Source organism: Cavia porcellus, unplaced genomic scaffold (assembly GCF_034190915.1).
Source record: "Cavia porcellus strain 051 isolate PalLab524CR breed Dunkin Hartley unplaced genomic scaffold, mCavPor4.1 scaffold_1, whole genome shotgun sequence".
Lineage (NCBI taxonomy): Eukaryota > Metazoa > Chordata > Mammalia > Rodentia > Caviidae > Cavia > Cavia porcellus.
Window position 1 is genome coordinate 31,931,192 of NW_026947484.1, and position 21,556 is coordinate 31,952,747.

The following is a 21,556-nucleotide window of genomic DNA, read 5'->3' on the forward strand; positions in this document are numbered from 1 at the left end:
AGAACTGATTTTTAAAACTCAGTGAAAGGACAGAGAAGTAGACCAGTGGTAGATGACTTGCCTAGCGTGTAGAAGATACACTAGTTACACAGTGGCACTGCAAAAAATAAGGTCAATATACCTAACCCACCACATGAACAAATGAAAAAAAACTGTTCTACCCAATAGAAACAGCCATTTAACAATTTCAACATCCATCCTTGATGACTGTTAGCAAAAGAGGAACAAAATAAAAATTTCTCAATCTGATTCAGGGTATCTATCTCAAGTTATATAGCATCATTAAAAACCAAATGTTTGACCCCTAAGATTAATAACAAGTCTATACCATAAGAGATTGCAAGGAAATAAAAAGCATCTGGATTTGTAGACAACATTCTCTAATTAAAAAAAAAAGAAAGAATGAATGAATGAATCCAGTGAAATCCTTAAGAAATACTACTAACAGTTTAACAAGGTTGCAAAGCCTGTTGTGGCATACACCCGTAATTCTAGCACTTAGAAGGCTGAGGCAGGGGGATATTGTGAATTCAAAGCCAGCCTGGGCTACATAATGAGTTCAAAGCCAGCCTGAACTGCATAGTGAGACTCCATCTTAGTCTCAAATTAACAACAAAGTAAAACAACAACAAAACAAGGTTGCAAAATACAAATTTAACATACGAACCTCAATTGTATTTGTCTACCCTAGCTACACACACACAAAAAATCTCATTTTAGAAGAGCTTCAAAAGTAGCTCCCAGGAATGGCAGCATATACCTGTGATCCCAATTGCTAAGGGGCTGATGCAGGAAGATCCCAAATTTGAGGCCAGTAAAAAAGAAGAAAATATATTTAGGTATAAATCTGACAAAAGTGACAAAAGGTGTAAGTCTCAGACACTGAAAACTACAAAACATAGGTGAGAGAAACTGAAGAAGTCCTAAATAAACGGAGAAACACATTTTGTTCATCAGTCAGCATTCCACTATCAATTTTTCTCAGACTGATATACACATTTAACACAATCCTAGTCAAAAATTTCAGCAGGCTTTTGTTTTGTTTAGAAAATACAAACTAGGGACTGGGGATTTAGCTCAGCGGCATAAGCGCCTGCCTTGCAAGCAGGCAGTCGTGAGTTCTATCCCTGGTACCGATAAAAAGGAAAAAGACAAAAAAAGAAAATACAAACTAATCTCAAAACTCACAGAGAAATGTAAAGTACTTGTCACAGCCAAACAAAAGACAAAAAGTAAAAATGAAAAGAAAACCTTTGAAAATGAACAAGGGTTGGAATAATAAAGTCAAAATAATGAAAACATGGTGGTATTGGCACTAGAACAGATGAAATAGATTGCTCTCACGTAATAGAGTTCAGAAATACGTCCAAACATACTTAGACAACCACATTTTAACAAAACTGCAGAAGCAACTCAATAAAGGATAGCCTTTTTTCAACAATGACACTAGAACTAGTGAATAGCCACATGCAAAATAAATAAATAATAAGTAAATAAATTTCACTTCATACCACATTTACAAAGTAAATTCAAGATGGATTATTGACCTAAAGACCCTAAAACTATAAAACTTTCAGAAAGCTGGGCATCGTAGCCCATGGCTTTAATTCCAGCACTTGGGAGGAAGAAAGATGGTGAGTTCAAGTTCCACATGGGCACCATTACAAGACACTGCCTCAAAATAATAAATAAAAAGGACTAGGGATATAGCTCAATGTGAAAGTCTTGGGTTCAATCTAATACTAGAAAGAAAGAAAAAAAGAAGGCAAAACAGAACTACTTTTTTAAAAATTTATTTCATTATTTATATTTGGAATGGGGTCTTGATTTAAAAAAAAATTTTTTTTTTGAAAAGAGCAAAACCAAATGAGAAAGCAAACAAAATGGAGTCATTCAAAACAAAAGGATGGACACAGCACATGATTAAAACCATAATACAAGGTGATCTACAATGGCTACTATAATGTCTCTTGTTATCTTCAATAGAATTGTCTGTATCATCAGGCATAGTAAAATTGAACATAGCAGTACAAAAAAATATCAGTAAAAACAAAACACTGGAGACACAGGACTTCGAAAGCAGGCAATAGTCAAACCAGAATGGATATCATAGTGAATCTTATTGTCATCAGAGTAGGTACCTGTACTCTTAGAACTTGATACTATCAAACATAACAGATTCAGATAAAATCAGTCAAGACAAAACAGTGATCTAACAGACCCGATTCAAATAAGATCAACCATAATAAAGACAGTGTAAGGAATACAGGGTTTCAGAATAAGTTAATAAGAAATTAAGGATGGTTACCATAGTATATCCTGCTATTTTTGGAATAGCTGTCTGTGCCCTCAAATCTAGTACAAGTAGACAGACTGAAACAGAATATAACCAAACTAAACACAATGATGACAACAATGTGGGTTTTAAATCATGATACACTATTAACAATGTCCTCTGTCTTCCTTTTTTAGACATTTCCTCGCCTTTCATAGGGTGCACTATACATTTTGGATCCCACTAACTCCTTTAGTTTTTAGATTAGGGATGTAACCCGCTCTTTACCTAAGTGGCTCTGAACCTTTTTATCCCTGAGCTTGACCTCAAGTTGTATTCCTTTACCTACAAAAGCCTCAAGATTTTCCTTTCTATAGCTGAGTAGTTCTCCACTGCACAAAAGTATCATCTCTTTCCAACCTATCTGCAGTTGCTGGACGAGCTACTCCTATTTCTCTGATTCCCTGTCATATAGAGCAATATTTTCTCTTCTTTGACTTTCAGTCCATCAACCCTCTTTCAGGTTGATTGTATTTCCTATACAGAGCATCTGGATGGACCCTATCTCCTAATCTACTTTGTTTCTTTTTGTTAGTGTATCAAGGCCATCTTTGTTAAGAGATTGCAGTCAACCTTCTCTGCCTCACGTCTGCTATGCTATTTTTCTGCCATTGGTTGTCTACTTTTTCCCTTCATTCCACTGTGTGCTCCATTCATTGAGGCTTCTCTGCCACTGTTCCTGAAATCCTTGTGTTTTTTTCTCTCTCTCTAGTATGTCCTTCAGTATTTTTTGTAGGGTTGGATTTGTGGTCATGAATTCCCCTAGTTCCTCTTTGTCATGAAAGCATCTTTCTCAGTTAATTTTGAGAGATAGTTTTGCAGGGTACATCAGTCTGGGTTATTTTCTTTCAGGGCTTGAAATACTTTGCTCCAAGCTCTTCTTGATTTGATGGTTTGTGTCTAGAAGCCTGTTGTGATTTTGATGAGTTTTTCTTTATAGGTGATCTGTTTCTTTTCTCTGATTCTTTTAACATTGTTCTTCTATTGGATTTCTGGGATCTTGATTATGTCTGGGTGTAGATCTATTTTTGTTGTAGCTGGCTGGAGTTCTATATGCCTCGTGTATCTGAGTATCATTTCCTTGTCCTATGCTTGGGAAGTTTTTAATTATTTCTGTGAATAGCCTTTGTATTTCATTTGTGTTTATTCCTGCTTCTTCACTCAAATTTTTTATTCTTAAGTCCTCTTGTTGTCTTCCAGCCTCTGTATTGCTACTCGCTGTTTCTTTGTTATTTTTAAGAGATCTTTCCTTTTGGGATCCCACACTGCAAACTTGTCTTCAAGTTTTGGTAGTCTATCCTTAGTTTCTTTCAAGCATTTTTGCCAGCTTTCAATGGAGTTTTTAATTTCCTGGTAATCTCTTTTGAATCTGTTTCATGTATTCTAGATTTTTAAAAATATTTTTCATTGAAGGTTTCCCTCCTTTTTCTGTGCTCCTCTATCCTTTCATCTGTGCCTTTTTGAGAGGTGCTTAGCATTACCTTTATTAATCTTCTTATATCTTATTTACTTGTATTAGTATTTCTGTTTTGAGTTCTTCTATAATGTCATGAAGATATTTCTTTATGTCAGCTGAAGCCATTTCTTATACTACATGTTTGCTGTCCTCGATCCCTTCTGTTTACCTCTCCTGGACCTATATTCCCTGGGTTGGTGGCTGGAGACTTTCTTGTTTCTTTCTGTTTTTATGTTTCTTTTTTTTCCAGACAGGTGTATAGTAGAGGTCCCAGGCCCTTTCTGTATTGGTTACGGTTATTCTGAAGCACGCTGGCTAGGGATTGCTGTTCTCTCCAGTTTTCTGCTGACCACTGAGGTACAAGCAGGGGTGGTGCAGGCTGGCCCCTCTTCTTTGAGCCAGTCAACTTCTGGGGACCTTCACCATGTTAGTGTGTGCTGTGCAGATATAACCAGTTCAGGACAACTTCAGGGGCATATTTGTCCCTGGCTATTGAGTCCTGCTCAGGTTGGGAACCCATCCAAGCTGTTTCCAGCAATCTTCTGCACTAGGAACAGCCAACTAAAGTTGCTATGGTTCTGAGTTCAGGCCCATCCTGCCCAGTTCCAAGATGTCACCCAGCTGGTCACCACCTCCTGTAAGAGGACCAAATTCCGAACACTCACCACATGCCAGTGCAGATCTCTACGCTAGCTCTGTTCTCTGTTGTGACACATCCTCCTGCCAAAGTTCTTGGGCTTGCCAACCCCTGACTTCAGCGAACTATGAGTCAGACCGACTCCAATGAGAGTACATCTGGCTCCAGCCTTCCGTCCACGTTTTTCTTTTCTTTTTTCTTAGTTTCTTTCTGGGTTGTGAGAATCCCTCTCCTTTCATCTGGTCTTCTCCATGGTGTTAAATTCTAGCATTCGAGCTGTTTCTCTCAGAGAGGTTCTTTACCTTGCTACTTATCTATCCACCATCTTGCTGCCAACCCAAACTACTTTTAAAAAGACAGAATGCACAAAAGTCTTTGTGACCTTCAATTAGGCAATGATATTTGAAAATCTCCATCAAAACAATACTAGTGGGGGAAAAAAAGTACTATAGAAAAAAGGTTAATGGAGCGACAAAAAGACGGCATCTTGATAGGTAGCTGGGTGGAGCACCTCTCTGGGAAAAACAGCTCAGACCCTGGAATTTGACAACATGGAGAGGGCCAAACAAGGGAAGAGTGATTCCCACGAACCCAGAAGGAAACTGAAGGAAAAAGAAAAACAGGAAGAGGAAGGAAAAATGCGGGTGGAGGGCTGGAGCTGGATGTGCTCACTGGGACTGGTCCCATGCTGTGCTGGTCCCACCGTGGAGTCCCACGATTCAGGGTTGCGCTGAAGCCGTGGCCACCGATAATGGGAGTTGGTGAGTTCCGGGCCCTTGGTGGGAGGATGTGGCACAGCATGGAGTAGAGCCAAGGTGAAGAGCTGCATTAATTCTCGGTGAGTGCTGGAAACTGGGTCCCGCATGGGTGTGGCCAGCAGGAAGACGTATTAGAGTTGGGCACAATAGGCCTGAGTACGGCACTGTGGTGGGTCAGTCAGCTGCCCTTGGCCCAAAGCTGACTGGTGGAACCTGCTTCGGCTGAGTCACTCCCCTGGTCAGGACCCAATAGCCAGGGACGAAACTGTCCCGACCCTGTGACATCTGCAAAGCACAGGCTAAGTTGCTGAAGGCACTTGCCAGTTGACTAGCTCAGAGAAGAGCGGTTAGCCCACAGTCCTTGTGTACACCTCGGATAACAGTAAACTGGAGAGGGCAGCAAGCCTCCAGCCAGCACACTTCAGAAAAACCCTAAACAATACGGAGAGGGCCTGAGACCTCCACCACACATCTGTCTGAAAGAAACCAGAAACATGACAAGAGAAAAAAATAAGAAAAAACCTCCAGTCGCTGACCATGGGAAAATAAGCCCTGGAGAGGTAAATACAGAAGAAAACCAGTGCAGCAATCATGCAATATTGACCACAACATCAGTGGACATAAAGAAATACCTTCGTGACCTCATAGACGAACTTAAAACTAAAATTCTAATCCAAGTGAGGCAAGATACAAAAAGATTAATAAAAGAAATGCCGGGGCTGGAGATTTAGCTCAGTGGCATAAGCACCTGCCTTGCAAGCAGGCAGTCGTGAGTTCGATCCCCGGTACCGATAAAAAGGAAAAAGACAAAAAAAAAAAAAAAAAAAAAAAAGAAATGCTAAGCCCCTCTCAAAAAAAGATACTGAGGGAAGAATGGAGGAACCCAGAAAAGGAAGGGAAACCTTTGGTGAAGAATATAAACTAATCTACAAACCATGAAATAGATCCAAAGAAATTATCAGGAAATTAAAAACTCCATTGAAATGGCAAAATGCCTTGACAGAAACTAAAGTTAGCCTTTCAAAACTTGAAGAAAGATTTGCAACGTGTGATCATAAAAGAAAAGACCTCTTAAAGTAACAAGGAATTGGGGGCTGGGAATTTAGCTCAGCGGCCTAAGGGCCTGCCTTGCAAGCACGTGGTCGTGAGTTCAATCCCTGGTACCGATTAAAAAAAAAAAAATAAAACAAGGAATCAGGAAGTAACAATTCAAAGGCTAGAAGATGACAAGAGGATCTATAACTTAAGAATAAAAAACGTGAGCGAAGAAGCACGAGTAACCACAAATGACAAAGGCTATTCACAGAAATAATTAAGGAAAACTTCCCAAAAAAGAAATGATAACCAGAAACTTCCCAAATGAGAAAAAAGAAATGATATCCAGATAAATGAGGCATACAGAACTCAAATCAATTACAACCAAAACAGATCTACAGCCAGACATATAATAATCAAGATCCTAGAAATCCACCACAAGAACAGAATATTAAAAACAGTCAGAGAAAAGAAGCAGATCACCTATAAAGGAAAATTCATCAAAATAACGAAAGTCTTCTCAACACAAACTATCAAAGCAAGAAGAGCCTGAGGGGAAGTAGTCCAAGCCCTAAAAGAAAATAACCTCCAACCCAGATTTATGTATTCTGAAAAACTTTCTCTCAAAATTAATGGAGAAACAAGCTGTTTCCAAGACAAGGAGGAACTGTGGGAGTTTATAGCCACCAATCCAACCCTACAAAAAATAATCAAGGACATTCTGGAGAGAGAGAGAAAAAATACCAGGATTCTAGCAACAATGTCAGAGAGGCCTCAATGAATGGAGCAGACAGTGGAATGAAGGAGAAAAGTGGAAAATAGCAGAAAAATAGACTAGCAGAGATGAGGCACAGAAGGTGGGCTATAATCTCTAATAGAGATATCCTTGATAGACTAACAAAAAGAAACACAGGCAGAATAGATCAGGAGACAGGATCCATCGAGATGCTCTGAATAGGAAATATACTGAAAGAGGGTTAATAAACTGAAAGTCAAAGATGAGAAAACGATGCTCTATGTGACAGGGAACCAGAGACAAATAGGGACAACTCATCCAGCAGCTGCAGATAGGTTGGAAAGTCATGACACTTTTGTGCAGTGGAGAACTACACAGCTAGAAGGAAGGAAAATCTTGTGGCTTTTAGTAAGTAAAGGAATATAGCTCAAGATCAAGCTCAGGGATAAAAGATTCAGCACCATCAGATAGATAATGAGTTGCCCCCCTAATCTAAAAACTAAAGTCACTAGTGGGACCCAAGGCTAGTGGGATACAAAGCATCCTGAAAAAGGGAAAGGTGAGGAATAGCCTAAAAACGGAAGGCAGAGGACATTGTTAACAGTGTATCAGGATTTAAAAGCCATATTAGTGGTCTGTTTAGTTTGATTTTATTTTGTTCCCGTCTGTCTACTCATACTAGATTTGAGGGCACAGACAGCTATCCCAAAAATAGCAAGCTATTCTACAGTAACTGTCCTTAATTTCCTATTAACTTAAACTGAAGCCTTGTATTACTAACATTGTCTTACTATGACTGATCTTATTTGAAGCTGGTTTGTTAGACTGCTGTTTTGTCTTGACTGATTTTATTCGAATTTGGTATGCTTGATAGTATCCAGTCTAAGGCAACTACTCTGAAGATGACAAGATGTAATAAGATACCCATTCCTGTTTGATTATTAACTGCTTTTAAGGTCCTACAAAGTCTCCAATGCTGTGTTTTTATTAAAATTGCTATGTAATGTTATGTTCAATTATATTATGTCTGATGATATAGACATTTATTGAAAATAATGAGAAAGCATAGTAACTACTGTAGATCACCTAATAATATGGTTTTATATGTCTTTTTCATTTCATGTATTTCTAAGAATTTGTTTTATTGTCTTGTTTTGATCTGTTTTTCCCTATAATACAGAAAGGATAGAGATATATATGTAGAGATTCACATATGGGGAGGATTTCTAAACAGTTTATAGGAACAGATTATATAATGCACGATGTAATGAACAGATACTCTGAAGAAGAGACACTAAGATACCCAGTGCTAACTCTGTAGCATTATGACATAAAATGTAGCAATACTATTATTCACTGTTCAGAGTGATATTAGTCTAGTCTCATGTTTAATTTCAGCATATATAAAGATATGGACAGCTACTTCGAAGAGAATGAAAGACATTATGGCAGTCATTGTTGACTTCCCCAGTGTCAGGCCTTGAAGACCTAAAAAGCCTTCATCATTCTGTTATGATTAGAACAGTTCTATAATGTTCAGTATGTATTCAATAGATGAAGACAATTATTTAGAAGAAAACTACAGAGACAATATGATAGACAGTAAAGATCTCTAGTGGACTTACTTTGAAATCCGTGTTTCTTAAAATTGTTTCCTAATGATTTGTTTGTTCTGTTTTGCTGTTTACTCTCTTTAAAATAAAAAAGAAAAAAGGTTGACATGCAGACAATTAAAACTAAGTACTATGTTTCTACTCCTTCAATGAAAATGTTAAAAGAAGGGGCTGGGGATTTAGCTCAGTGGCATAAGTGCCTGCCTTGCAAGCAGGCAGTCGTGAGTTCGATCCCTGGTACCGATAAAAAAAAAGGAAAAAGACAAAAAAAAAAGTTAAAAGAATAGTATGAGCCAAAATAAACCTTTCCTTTTTATAAGCTAAAAAATATGTTAAGAGTGAAAGGAAAGGACATCTCAAACTGGGAAAAGTTTTTGCCAATCATACATTTTATAAAATACTGATAATCTGGGCACTAAAAATGTAGTTTGGTAGTACAGCACTTGCCTAGAATGTGTAAGGCACTGACTTTCATTTCCAACACTGTTAAAACATACAAAAAATTATATCCAGAATATAAAAGAACTTTCAAAACTTCATAAGAAAGCAAACACAATTTGAAAAACAGGCAAGGCCTCTGAGTAGAAACTTCATCAAAGAAGTTATACAATAGCAAACAAGCACAAGGAAAGATACTGAGCATTACTAGACATCAAGAAAATACTAATTATAACCAGTATATTACAGTAGCTAAAATTAAGAAAACTGTCCATTATATTGATATTGTCCATTATATGTTCGAGGCCATACAGTGACATTGGTGCATTTATGGAGGAACTGAACTTCATCACTGCTATCAAGAATCCAAAATTGTAAAAAACAATTTGGCTATTTCTTAACAAGTTAAATGTACCACTGTGATATCATACAGCCATCCTGCTTCTAAGTATTTATTTATCCATGAGAAAGCAAGAATATGTCTATACAACAAGTATACTCCTCAGAAGCTTTACTTGCAACCACCTACAAAAACCCACATGTTATTCAATAGGTGAACATAAAAACTAAGTAGTGTTAAGTAGTGTTAAACACTACTTAGCAATAAAAAACAATGAGTTGACACAAAATAAAGATGAATTTCAAAATAATGAGGCTGAGTAAAAGAAACAGACTGTAAAATATAATCTCATTTATATAAAATTCTAGACAATGAAAACTAAGAGTGATTGTAGAAAAAAGTGGAGAGGACACAAGTAGAAGTGGGAGGAAAGAAGTAAGAGGAGTGTGGAAACTTTAGAAAGTTATAGCTGCAGTCATTATCTTGCTAATTTGCTATGTTTATTTATTTATTTATTTATGTGGTGCTGAAGTTCTTTAAGAACTTCAAAGTTCTTAAAGATATTAAACCTAGGGCCAAGGTATATGCTTTGACACTAAGACACATGCTCAGGTGTAAGACATATATATCTTGAATGTCTCTGAATTTCATCTTAACTGTTACGTTAGTTTCATGAGATATATCTCTGTTAAAGTACAGTATCATATGCTTTAAATATGTGAAATTTTATTATACACTACATCTCAATGAAGCTCTTAGAATGATTCAACATTCTATTTTTAGCCAAATAAGCATTCATCTTTTTATTTTTAAACCAAGAGAACCAAATTGTTAGCTTGTCACTTTAAAGTAGAAGCAAACTAAAACTGAGTCAATATGTACTATATGTCAAGCACCGTTAGTCATTTCACATGCAAATTCACTGCCATCATCTGAAAGGTTTTAGTTGTAAAACAGAAGAGAGAGAGTAAAAAGTACCAGACAAGGCTTTTTTTTTTTAAAGAAAACTAACCAACTTCTGATTCCTACAAACCAAACATATACACACAATAGCAAACATAGCATATTTAAATCTGAATTCTTCAGAGTCAAGTCCTATGATTAATGAGAACTGTTCTATAGAAAGAACATATGCCAAGAAAAAAAGTTTACACTGGACGTTTAAGTTATGACTATGTTCTTGTACACTTGGATGTACTTAATTCACCTATTAATACCCTAATTGAATTGGTAGTTTTGTTTGGTCCAATACAGGTCAGATTGACCAAACGAAAATAAAAATCCTAATCATGCATGATGGTACTTGCCTGAGTCCCAGAACTCAAGATGCTGAGGCAATTAGACTGAGTTCCAGGCCAGCCTGGCATATATAACAAGAGTCTTTCTCAAAAAATAGCATAACAATGCTATGAAGCCAGGTATGGTGGGGCATGCCTATAATCCTAGCACTCCAGATCTTGAGGCAGGACACTCTAGCAGTTCGAGGCCAGACTAAACACATACTAAGACCCTGTCTCAAACAAAACAAAACAATGATGTATTATTATGTGTATGCAAAATGTACCAATAAAATCACTTTTTTTTTTTTTTTAAAGACAAGGTCTCACTGTGTAGGTTCAGGTCAGTCTTGAGTTCACTATGTAGCCCAGGCTGATCTTGAATTTGTAGTGATCCTCCCACCTCAGCCTCCCGAGTGCTGGGATTATAGGCATGCAATATCCTGAATAGCATAATTCATGCCTGGCTGAATAAAATTAATTTTTAAAAAAACAGTTAAAAATCCTATGCTACTGCCAAAGCTCAACCATTCTGCAAACTAGTCTCATTGTGACTGCTTTATTTAAATACTTCATCTACTTCCAATAAAAGTGGCTCTTTCATCTGTAAAATGACATACCCAAATGCTAGACAGAATAGTTTATCCAAGGACTGGGGATTTAGCTCAGTGGCATCCTCTTACAAAAAAAAAAAAAAAAAAAAAAAAAAAAATAGCATTTGAAAGTCCACGTTTTGCCTCATATTTTGACAGGTTTCAAAACCTCAACATTATTGCCCACTAGGGATAGAATATTGTTGCAAGTGATTATTCTGAGTATTACAAGATGTCCAGCAACACTAGTGTATACCAGATGCCAGTAGCACCTCCCCACATTGCCGGACACTGACTGCCACATTGCCAATTGTCACCTGTTGGGTAAAATGAGGAATGAGAACTGTTTAGGATAATCGCTCTGTTTCCATTCACAGGGTCAGGAGTATTAAAGAAGAATGCTTATAACTTCAAAGTTCTTAAAGATATTAAAATGTAACTGTTTATGCCCTTGACCTACCCCCCCATCATATACATTCCATTTAAAAATTTCTAAAAAAGCAAAGAAGTTTGCTTTTCATTTTTAAAAATTTATTCTATTTGCAAACCAAAGTCAGTTTCTACAAAATGTCTGACTTGCATAACACCTCTTAATGTGGAATATATCTTCTAAATGGAAAAAGTGGCTTCTATGCTAAAGAAGTACAAATAAACTACTTCTTAATTATACTATAACTAAGGTACTACAGTACTTAATTAGGAAGCTTCAATATTCTATTAAATTCAACTTCAAAGCTTTGCATTTACCCAACCTATACTTGTCCCAAACAAGTATCAAGTTCCATTAAGTGTCCAATTTCAAACTTCCACTCTCTGAGATACAATATCTACATTTACATGTTGATTTTCTATGTCTCACTCTCAGCAAAATCATTTCTTCAATAACTTAACTCTTAAGTAGAATGAAAACAGTAAGATCATAATCTCTACCACATTTAAAAAGTTTATTTTCTCTTGAAAAGTGAGTTTATTTTTGTACTGGTAGCCTGGATTTGTTTTATAATTTACTTATGATAAAGATTAGCTGTCATAAATGTAGGAAGAGTAAAAATACGATGGAGACAAAATATGGGTTCCATTTCGTTTTTGCCATGTGGTAACTCAACGACCACTGAACTTCCCAAAGCCAGCTTTCTCCTTTGTCAAAACTAGACAATAATAATATCTACACCCCTGCTAGTAGGAAAGGAACAGCACAGTACAGTGTAAAGAAATAGGCACTACAAACAGAGTACTTAACCACTACATAAGTCACTTTACAAAACAAACCCTTATTAGGAAGACAACTGGAGGTCAGCAGAACTAGAATTCAGGTAGTTAGGCTTTAAGGTCAGTTATGCTATTAATTCTATGCCAATGCAAGCAGTCTAACTTTCCTTTTCACCTCAAATTTCTTCACCCAAAAAAATCAAAGTAACTGAACCACAAGTTCCCTATAAATTAAAGATTCACTTAAATTATATCCAATCTCAAGTAGGCTGCTTGGTTTGTCAACAAAGCAGAAGCTGAAAGCAGCAGACAAAAAATTTTAACTAACTAAAAAGAGAATTCTCTACAATTCTCAACAAGCAAAAAAAACCCAATAAACTACTTTGTTTTCTGTACCTAATAGTTCGCCCTTTCAACGCCAGTAACGATGAACAAGGCGCATTAACAGAAGGGCGGGGCTCTTTCCCACAAGCTTTTGGGAACCACCCACTTCCCAAAGAGGTGTAACAGCTTCCTCCACGCCCTCATCCGCCAAGAAACTTCAAAGATCAAGGAGCATATGGTCTGAAGAGAGTTTTGTTTTTCTTTTCACTGGGTGGAGAAGGCTGTAGTGATCTGGCAAATCTACATTCTAATACACCATCTTCGCACAGTTCCCCTCAAGATCTAAGTTTTTAGCGCAATACTAATCTTTAACAACGAGTTCCAACTATTAACTCAGAGCTAGGTACGTTCGTGCTCATGCTACCCGCCCTCCAGCGTCCGCACCGAGGCGACGCTTTGCCCCGCTCCCCGCAGCGCACTGGGTCGCGAGGGGACGTCCCCTGGGGCGCGCGGGAGGCAGGCCCGGCCCCCAGGCCTCAGCCCCGCCAGCCTCCGCTTCTCACCGATGACTATGCGCAGGTGCTTGAGGCGGGTCAGGGCGTCCTTCTTGGTGTCCAGCACCTTCTGGGTGGACTTCTTCACGTCCCCGTGTGGCTTCTTGGAGAACATCCTGCCGCCACCGGTTCCCTCCCCACGGCAGAAAGTGGACGGAGTGGGCGGGGAAGACACTAGCCCGAGTGGCTCATTCGCTCCGCACCCTCGCGGGCCCCAATAAACTCGACCCCACCCGCCTCGCGCCGCGGCTCCGAGGCCCCTCCGGCTTCGGCTCCGGCTCCAATATGGCGGATCCCGGCTCCGGGCCCTGCACGGAGCGAGGGAGACCCAGGCTGGCCGCCCGCCACAACCGCCGACTCTTGCGGCCGCTCAGCGCTACAGGCCGGGCCTGGGACCCGGAGCCACAGAGGTGGAGCTCTCGGCGGCGACGGCACAACTCTCTCCCTGAGGCCCCCTTAAGGTTAAAGCTTCTTTAGCAGCTTAAATCCCGCAGAGGCCAAAGCAGAGCGCAGTGTGGTGATGGGGTTTCACGACTCTGCCGTCTGTGGCGAACGGTCCCCTTGGCAACCGCCTTCTGACGTCAAGTGTTCTTGACGTCATGCTAGCGTGAGCTCATCTGTGGCGCTACCATCCTTGGTTTTCAGTGTACAGAAAAGAAAGAGGAGCCAAGAGAGTCAAGAAGGATAGTTAAGTGTGTGGCACTGTAAACACTGAGTCCTAGCAAAACTCGCAGAGTGTCTGTTGTATAGCTTTTGTTAAGTCACTGTTAAGGAGTTTGAGTAACTTAAAATCCGTACTCTAAACAAAGTAGAGGTACAATATATGCTTGATGTCAATTTTTAAGACCTTGGTTGTAATGTCCATTTCCTGATGCGGATGTTGTTTAAAGAATTTTTGTTTGTGTTTGAAAGTGATGTTTATGGATATGTAGTATTATGGCACATCCTTTTTTGGCACATCCTTTTAAAATTGCACATTTGGGAGTGTAGAACAGTGGTAAAGTGCATCCTGTGTATGCGTAAGGTACAGAGTGTGATTCCTGGCACTAAACATTCAAATTGAGTTAATAAAATTATCTTGCACAAAGAAATAACACACCCTCCCAGAAACTTATTGGAAAAAAGAATTAAGGAAAAAATTCTGAAGAATTTCATTAGTGAGTTTTCTTAATATATAAAGCACTCACATAAATTCAAGAGAAAATTGATAGGGCCTGTATAGAAAAGTACTAAAGAAACATAGAGAATACTCTTTTGCCTAGCTTTCTTTACACAGCATAACTTACTGTAACACTAATGTTTTAGCAGTCAAGTTAATAATATTTGTTTTAAATCAGTAATCTTTCCAAGGTGAACGTGACAGTGGACATTCCTACAGCCTGCTGAGTAGGAGCATTAATTAGTATAAACTTTCTGGAAAGTAAAATTTGGCATTATGTATCAAGACATTTAAAAATGTTTGTGTACTTTGAGTTGGACTTGGTGGTACAGGCCTGTAATGCCAACAGTGGAAGCTGAGGCAGAAGGATGGCAAGTTTGAGGCCATCCTGAACTACATACCAAGTTCTAAGCCAGCCTAGACTATAAAAAAGGTCCTTTCTTTAAAAATCAGAGAGTTAGGGGCTAGGGGTTTAACTCAGTGGTGTAAGTCCCTGCTTGGCAAATGCAAGGTTGTGAGTTCAATCCCCAGCACCCCCCCCAAAAAAATCAGAGATTTAAAAAATATGTGTGTGCATGTATGAATACATATGGATATCATCTTTTTATTATATATAGTATATATACATACATACATATAGTTTTAGATATGTCATAAAGTCAAGGAATGCATAGTAGGACTCTCAAAGAACAAAATTCACATTGTCAAACTGTGACAGAAAGAAGAATCATGTGTCTAGATTTTATATCTTGCTGCTACTTCAGAGTAATTATGACAAGTATCTCAAAATCTGTTAAGGAGATTCATGAAAAGCAGACCTAGTCTCATGTTTCTAAACTCACTGAAGTGGGAAGAATTGAAGGAAGGAAGGAAATCAGTTACATTGGTGTTATGATTTGTGTCAAACCCTCATGCAGTTATAGGTTGGGCTCTTTCAGAGGTGGGTGGGTCTAGAATGTGTGATTCTGAGATTAAAGATGTGTGATTATTAAATGAATCCATTGATTGGTTTGGCACTACCCTAATTCCAGTACCATAGATACAATATTAAAGGGACAAAAAGACACTGTTAAGATCCCTTGCTTGCTTGCTTAGCTACCTTCTTCCCACCATGAATTGTTTCTCCTCTGTAGTCCCTGTCTGCCATGCTAGCCTGCCTTGGAGCCGTGTGATTCTGTATCAAAACCTGAGAGACCTAAAATAAACCTTTCTTCCTTTAACTTTAGGTGTCAAGTCTTTTGGCTTAGCAGGGAGAAAAGTAACAAACACAATTGGGTATGTTGGTAGGCTTACCTTGGGGCAGTCACAGCCAGTTCCTCTGGAAAGCCCTCCCTCTCAGGGTCATTTGAGCTCACCCCCCACTGTGAAAAGCTTAAGAGTTAGGAATGGGCACATGACCAGTTCAGCCCAGTATAACTCTCTCTCTCCTAAACAGTTGGGAAAAAGAAGTTTGCTTTCTGATGGACTGAGTGTAAACAGAATGAAAGTCTGACTGGAACTGCTGGAAATCATGTGAAAAGAATCTGCTGGGTAAGTTGACATGAAGGAGAATGGGGAGAATAGAGTTACAGACTTTTGATAACATCATTTGGGTATTTGGACCCAATTTGGCCTGAAGTGCTATAATCCTGTTTCACAAGCCAGTAAATTTTTAATTTTGCCTAAACTAGTTTGAGTTGGTTTCAGCCACTTACAGCAGAAAAAGTGCTGACTTTCACGTTTTAAAGATATACTACAAAAAAAAAAAAAAAAAAAGATACACTACACTGAATAGAAACAGGAATGTTAAAGAAAAAAGTAGTACTTTAAAACAATATTGCAGCCCTCTCTGAGGTCTTCTACCATGAAACTCTTTGTTCAGTCATTCTGTGCTCTCTCTCCCTCCCGCTGCCCCTCTCCTCTGTGTTGTTCTTTGAGGGATGGTCTCACTGTACAGTTCAGGATGGCCTTGAACTCACCATGTAGCCCATGCTGGTCTTGAACTATCCATCCTTGTGCCCCAGCCTTCTGATTGCTGGGATTATAAGCATGTGCCACACACCTGGCTTCATGTCTCTTGTGACTGTAATCTCTCTTAAAGGCAGGTCATGGTTTTCTATGTTCCGATATTTCACAATCCAATTTAAATCTGCAGCCTCACCCCCAGTCCAGTGACTCAATATATTTGTGGAAAGAATGAGTGAACAGTAGGCATTCAGTAACCACTAACTGAATTATGCAAATGCAGTGGAATTACCATTTTTTGCAGTCCATTCAGGAATGGTAACCTACTTTAGGGAACACCAGGGAGGGGAGAACATGATGGTGGGAGGGCAAGAAAAAGGAGAAACAATGCTTCACACAGGCAAACCGGAATTTAAGAGAAGTAAACCTGTTACTCTCCAGGTTTTCATTCATACAAAAGTGTGTTCTGAGGTTTCCTTAGGCTTTGAAGTAGAAAATTTCCTTTTATGTTAATCTATTTCAACTCTGGAGGTTAAACTGTTGTTATTGGCATAAAATAGTAGAATGTTATATATGGCTGAGGCAACAATAAAGAATAAGAGATAAATGACAAAAAGGGGGGGAAGTAATCTTTGTTAAACATTTCCTTGATTGATCCATGAAAACATGCATGGTCACCAGATATCAGCAAAATAATACAGTCAAAGCTACAATTGGGCAGTGCCTTCTGTCCTAAATCTATTATTGAGACTATTTCATACAATATTAATGTGTTTTCTTTCTTTGGATAGGAAGGCAGTACTGAGAACATCCCCAGCCCTTTTTATTTTTTATTTTGAGATAGGGAGGTTTCATCAAGTTGTACAAGTAGGGCTCCAACTTATGATCTTTAGCCTCAGTCTCCCAGTGCTGGGATTTCTGGTGTACCTCACCATGCCTGGCTAATGTATTTTTTATTGGGTATAACACATATCCTTGTCTTTTTTTCCTCCCTGCAAATAATTAGATGACAAATACTTTTACACAGAGCTATGTAGGGTTTTATTTTATTTTTTATTTTGAGACAGAGTCTCACTAATTTACTAAATTGTCAGATTGGGCTCAAATTTGTGATCCTCTTGTCTCAGGCTTTACAGGTATGTGCCACCACATCTGATACATAGGACTTTTGTTTTTCTTTTCTTTTCTTTTTTTTTTTTAATAAAATAGTCCTACTTTTCAACTACTTCTGTTTTTAAATCCTCTTTCCTGCCTGCACCCCACATAAACATGGGTATGTAAACTGGGCATGGTGGTGCATGCCTGTAATCTCAGCACTCATGAGGCTGAAATAGGAGGATCATCACAAGTCTGAGGCCAGCCTGGGGTACAAGTAAACGCCAGCCTACCTGCACAGTGAGAACCTGTCTCAAAAAATAAACAATCTATACATGAACATAAAGTAAAAAACATGGATGTGTTATTAGTTTTTTTACTGCAAAGAAAAACTTAGAATATCTTATTACATTAATGAAGACATCTGAAGAATCTGTAATATTTGAAAAACATAAGGGAAATTCTGAATGTTATAAACAAATTGTTCATGGAAACTCTGTCCATAAATTAAGTGGTCAAGAGTGAGTCTTCTTGTTTGTAGAACTGTTTCCTACTATAGTCTCACCCACAGCAATACTGTATGTAGTCTTGTTCAAAATGCAGTGAAATATTTAGTATAAACAGACAACAAAATCAACAACAAAGAAGAGAAAAACATAAGACATTTGCTAAGATTGTGTTAAAATACAGTACTTTGCTTAGTGAAACCTTGTTTCAAAAACCATTCTGTAGGGTTTGTTTTGTTGTTGTTGTTATGTTTTTTGAGATAAGATCTCGATATGTAGTCCAGACTGACTTTGAACTCACTATGTAGCCCAGACTGGCCTAAAACTTGTGGTGACCCTTCTCCTGGTTGAGCCTCCTGAATTCTGAGATTACAAGCATGTACCATCACACCTGGGGTTCAAAAAAAAATTAATATGGTTTTAAAAAGTTACAAAATGTATACAGTTCCTAAGAGCATGGTTTGTATAATCTAGGTTATAATAGAGCTTGTTTTTGAGAAAGCATTATGATATAATGGGATAGTAAGTATATTTATTAAAGATATTTCAATTCTGGTTCTTCTCTTGGTCAGTTTTATTAATAGAAAAATTAAAGTAAAAGGCTTTCTTTCCCAGGTTTGTGAAATTCAGGCAACAGTATAGTGTTTTGAACCATGAGCTTTAGAATGAGGTCTAAAGAAAACATTTTGTTTTAGGATTTACTTGCTCTGGGGCCCTTTGCATGGTTTAATATCTCTCTGCCTCATTTTCTTGATATTAAAATTCATCAACCATTGTGATACTTAGGTGAGAGAAGGCACTGCAAGTTGCTTCTATAGTCGTTAAGGTATCTTTCCTTCACAGAAGAGTAACTTGTGTAATTGTTCAGAGATTTGCACTCTCACTAGACTGTAAACTCTCTGAGGACAGACCACACATTTTCTTTAGAGCTGTATTGAGTCTTGTTGTAAAGTGTGCTATTATACTTTCGATCTAAAGGGTGGCCCCAAATTCTCGTGTTCAGATTTGGGGCCTGGTTGGAAGGGACTGTTCCCTGGCCATACGACTGGAAGTGTGTGTTTTTATTTCTACTTGCTCCCTTTTCTGTTTGCTTTCTGGCTGCCATGAGCACCTTTTTATCTGCCATGCCTTTCTGCCATTCTGTTTCTGCTTTGGAACCCGCCAACCTTGATTTAAAATTGTGAGCTAAAATACACATCTCCTTTAAGCTGCTCGTGTCAGGTATTGTGCCTCAACTGGGAGAAAAGGGACAAAGACATGCTCTTTGCAAAATGATAACAAATACTTTTTTTTTTTTTTGGTACTAGAGATTGAACTCATGACCTCATGTTTGCCAAGCAGGCAATTACGCTGCTAAGCTAAACCCCCTGGCCCCAACAAAAATCTTTATTAAGGGGGAGAATGAATTTGAGCTCATCTCCCTTTCATTTACACATTCACTCAGTAAATGTTTGGTGAATGAGGGAAATAATTTGAGAAAATAAAAATATAGTACAGTAGGCCCCCAAAATTCATGGGGCTTATGTTCCCAGAGAATCTGTGAATTTCAGATATGCTCAGAAAAATGCCTGTTTTTAAACTTCAAACCCTATATGTGCAATGCCTCCTGCAGTTATGTAATTTAATAAAATACTATAATAATAAAGCCTTAGAAGGTGAAGAGAGTTTGGTGGCATCTCAGAGATCTTAGTGCTTTTAGAAAAACAAAATGGAGAATACTCAACATACTTACACTCAGTTCCGAAACCTGGTAAGATTGTGGGAATGTATCAAATTACAGTGCTATATGTGCACCCATGTTTATAGCAGCACAATTTGTAACAGCCAGATCTTGGAAACAACCTAAGTGTCCATCAACTGAGGAATGGGTAAAAAAGTTGTGGTATTTTTATACAGTGGAGTACTACTCAGCTATAAAGAATAATCACATCGAGATATTTATAAATAAATGGACAGAGCTTGAGACCATACTCATAAGTGAAATAAATCAAACTCACATGTATAAATACTGAATAGTCTCCCTAGTATAAGAAATGGTAAGAATACATAAAAGTATGTGGTAATCATGATTCCCCATTATATGGCTTTGAAGCATTATAATGTTTTCATTCATTAGTTGAAATGGTTTATTCTGGGTTGTTTGATTTTATTGTCTGTGAGGGTATGAACAGCTATTTTGAAGAAAATAAGACATTATAATAGCTAGTGCTGATTTAATATCATCTTGTTTTGAAGTCCTACCTACCAAGCTTTTGTTCTTCTGTCTCCATCAGTTGTATCATGTTGTATCTTATTGCATTTTATTATATGTGATGGTATAAACAAAATTTTTTATGGACAAGGAGATTATATAGAAACCATTGTTCGTTTTCTGTTAGTTGGTTCTGAATACCCTGTAATACTTTCATTCTTTTGAATGGTTTTATACTGTTTGTTATGTTTGACACTATAGTGTATGAAGGTATACTCAAATATTTCAAGGAAAGAGACAATATGGTAGCTACTGTTATGTTGGGTTGTCTTGTGGTGAAACACTATGTTGCTTAAATTGTTCTGTTCTGACCTGTATTGTTATGTCCTCTTTTATCTTAATCATTTTTAAAAATAAAAAAAAAAAAGATTGCGGGAATGCTGAGACCTACCTAAGATAGGTTACAGAGCAGCAGCCAGGCAACACCAAGGAGAACTAAATAATGCTATCAGACTGGCTACTTGCAAACCTCCTGTCTCCCTCCCTGCAATGCACAAGATATTTGCGGGTTCCGTGAAATTTCAGGGTTTACAGGAATGATTATCAGGTAAAAGGAAAAACCCGAAATTGACTGAGGCCACAAACTCTGAACCCTGATTTCGCTAGGGTATAGGGTATATTGTAATAATTAGATGGCTGGCGAACTAAAACAAAAAAAGGAAACACTGGGGGCTGGAGATTTAGCTCAGCGGCATAAGTGCCTGCCTTGCAAGCAGGCAGTCGTGAGTTCAATCCCTGGTACTGATAAAAAGGAAAAAGACAAAAAAAAAAAAAAAAAAAAAAAAAGGAAACACCATTGTGATACAGACCAGCATAATACAATTTAGATGAGGCATGTCACAGCCCATCTGATAGTCTCTCCTCATTGACTTAAAAATACATAGTAAAAATCTCTGAAAGTGTAAGTCCTCCCATCTCAAAATAAATAATAAAAAGGGCTGAGAATGTAGCTCAGTGCAAAGGCCCTGGGTTCAACCCCCCATATGAAAAAAAGAGGGAGGAAAGAAGGAAGGAAGGAAAGAGGGAAACAAAAATCTCACTGGAGACACATTTATTATGAAAAGAACCTCTCAAATTATTTTTGAAATATTGCTTATGGGAACTAGAATTTAAATTTATGTTTAAAAAATCATGAACATCCCAAGAAAAATATGCATTAACCAGTTGTGAACATGTTACAATACTGTACTATTTTTTATAAACTCAAGGTGTATTCAAATATGAAACTATAAAAATTTAATAGAATTATTTTTGCTACCATTTGAATTTACAGAAAAATTGAGTCAATAGCATGAA

At 37.9% G+C, this 21,556-nt stretch overlaps 1 protein-coding gene across 7 annotated transcripts in view; it reads right to left on the minus strand.

Moving 5' to 3' along the window:
* Ralgapa1 (Ral GTPase activating protein catalytic subunit alpha 1) overlaps positions 1-13,848 on the minus strand; it is a 240,660-nt gene extending 226,812 nt beyond the window's left edge. For 3 of the 7 annotated variants that reach the window (XM_063246661.1, XM_013154645.3, XM_013154647.3), the window contains exon 1: positions 13,315-13,848. In XM_063246661.1, coding sequence (XP_063102731.1) covers positions 13,315-13,420 — 106 coding nt within the window. In that variant the 5' untranslated portion in view covers positions 13,421-13,848. The remainder of the gene's footprint in view (positions 1-13,314) is intronic. The other 4 variants (XM_063246664.1, XM_003471887.5, XM_063246662.1 and 1 more) reach the window with 4 other exon arrangements.
* Between the last annotated feature and the right edge of the window lie 7,708 nt (positions 13,849-21,556).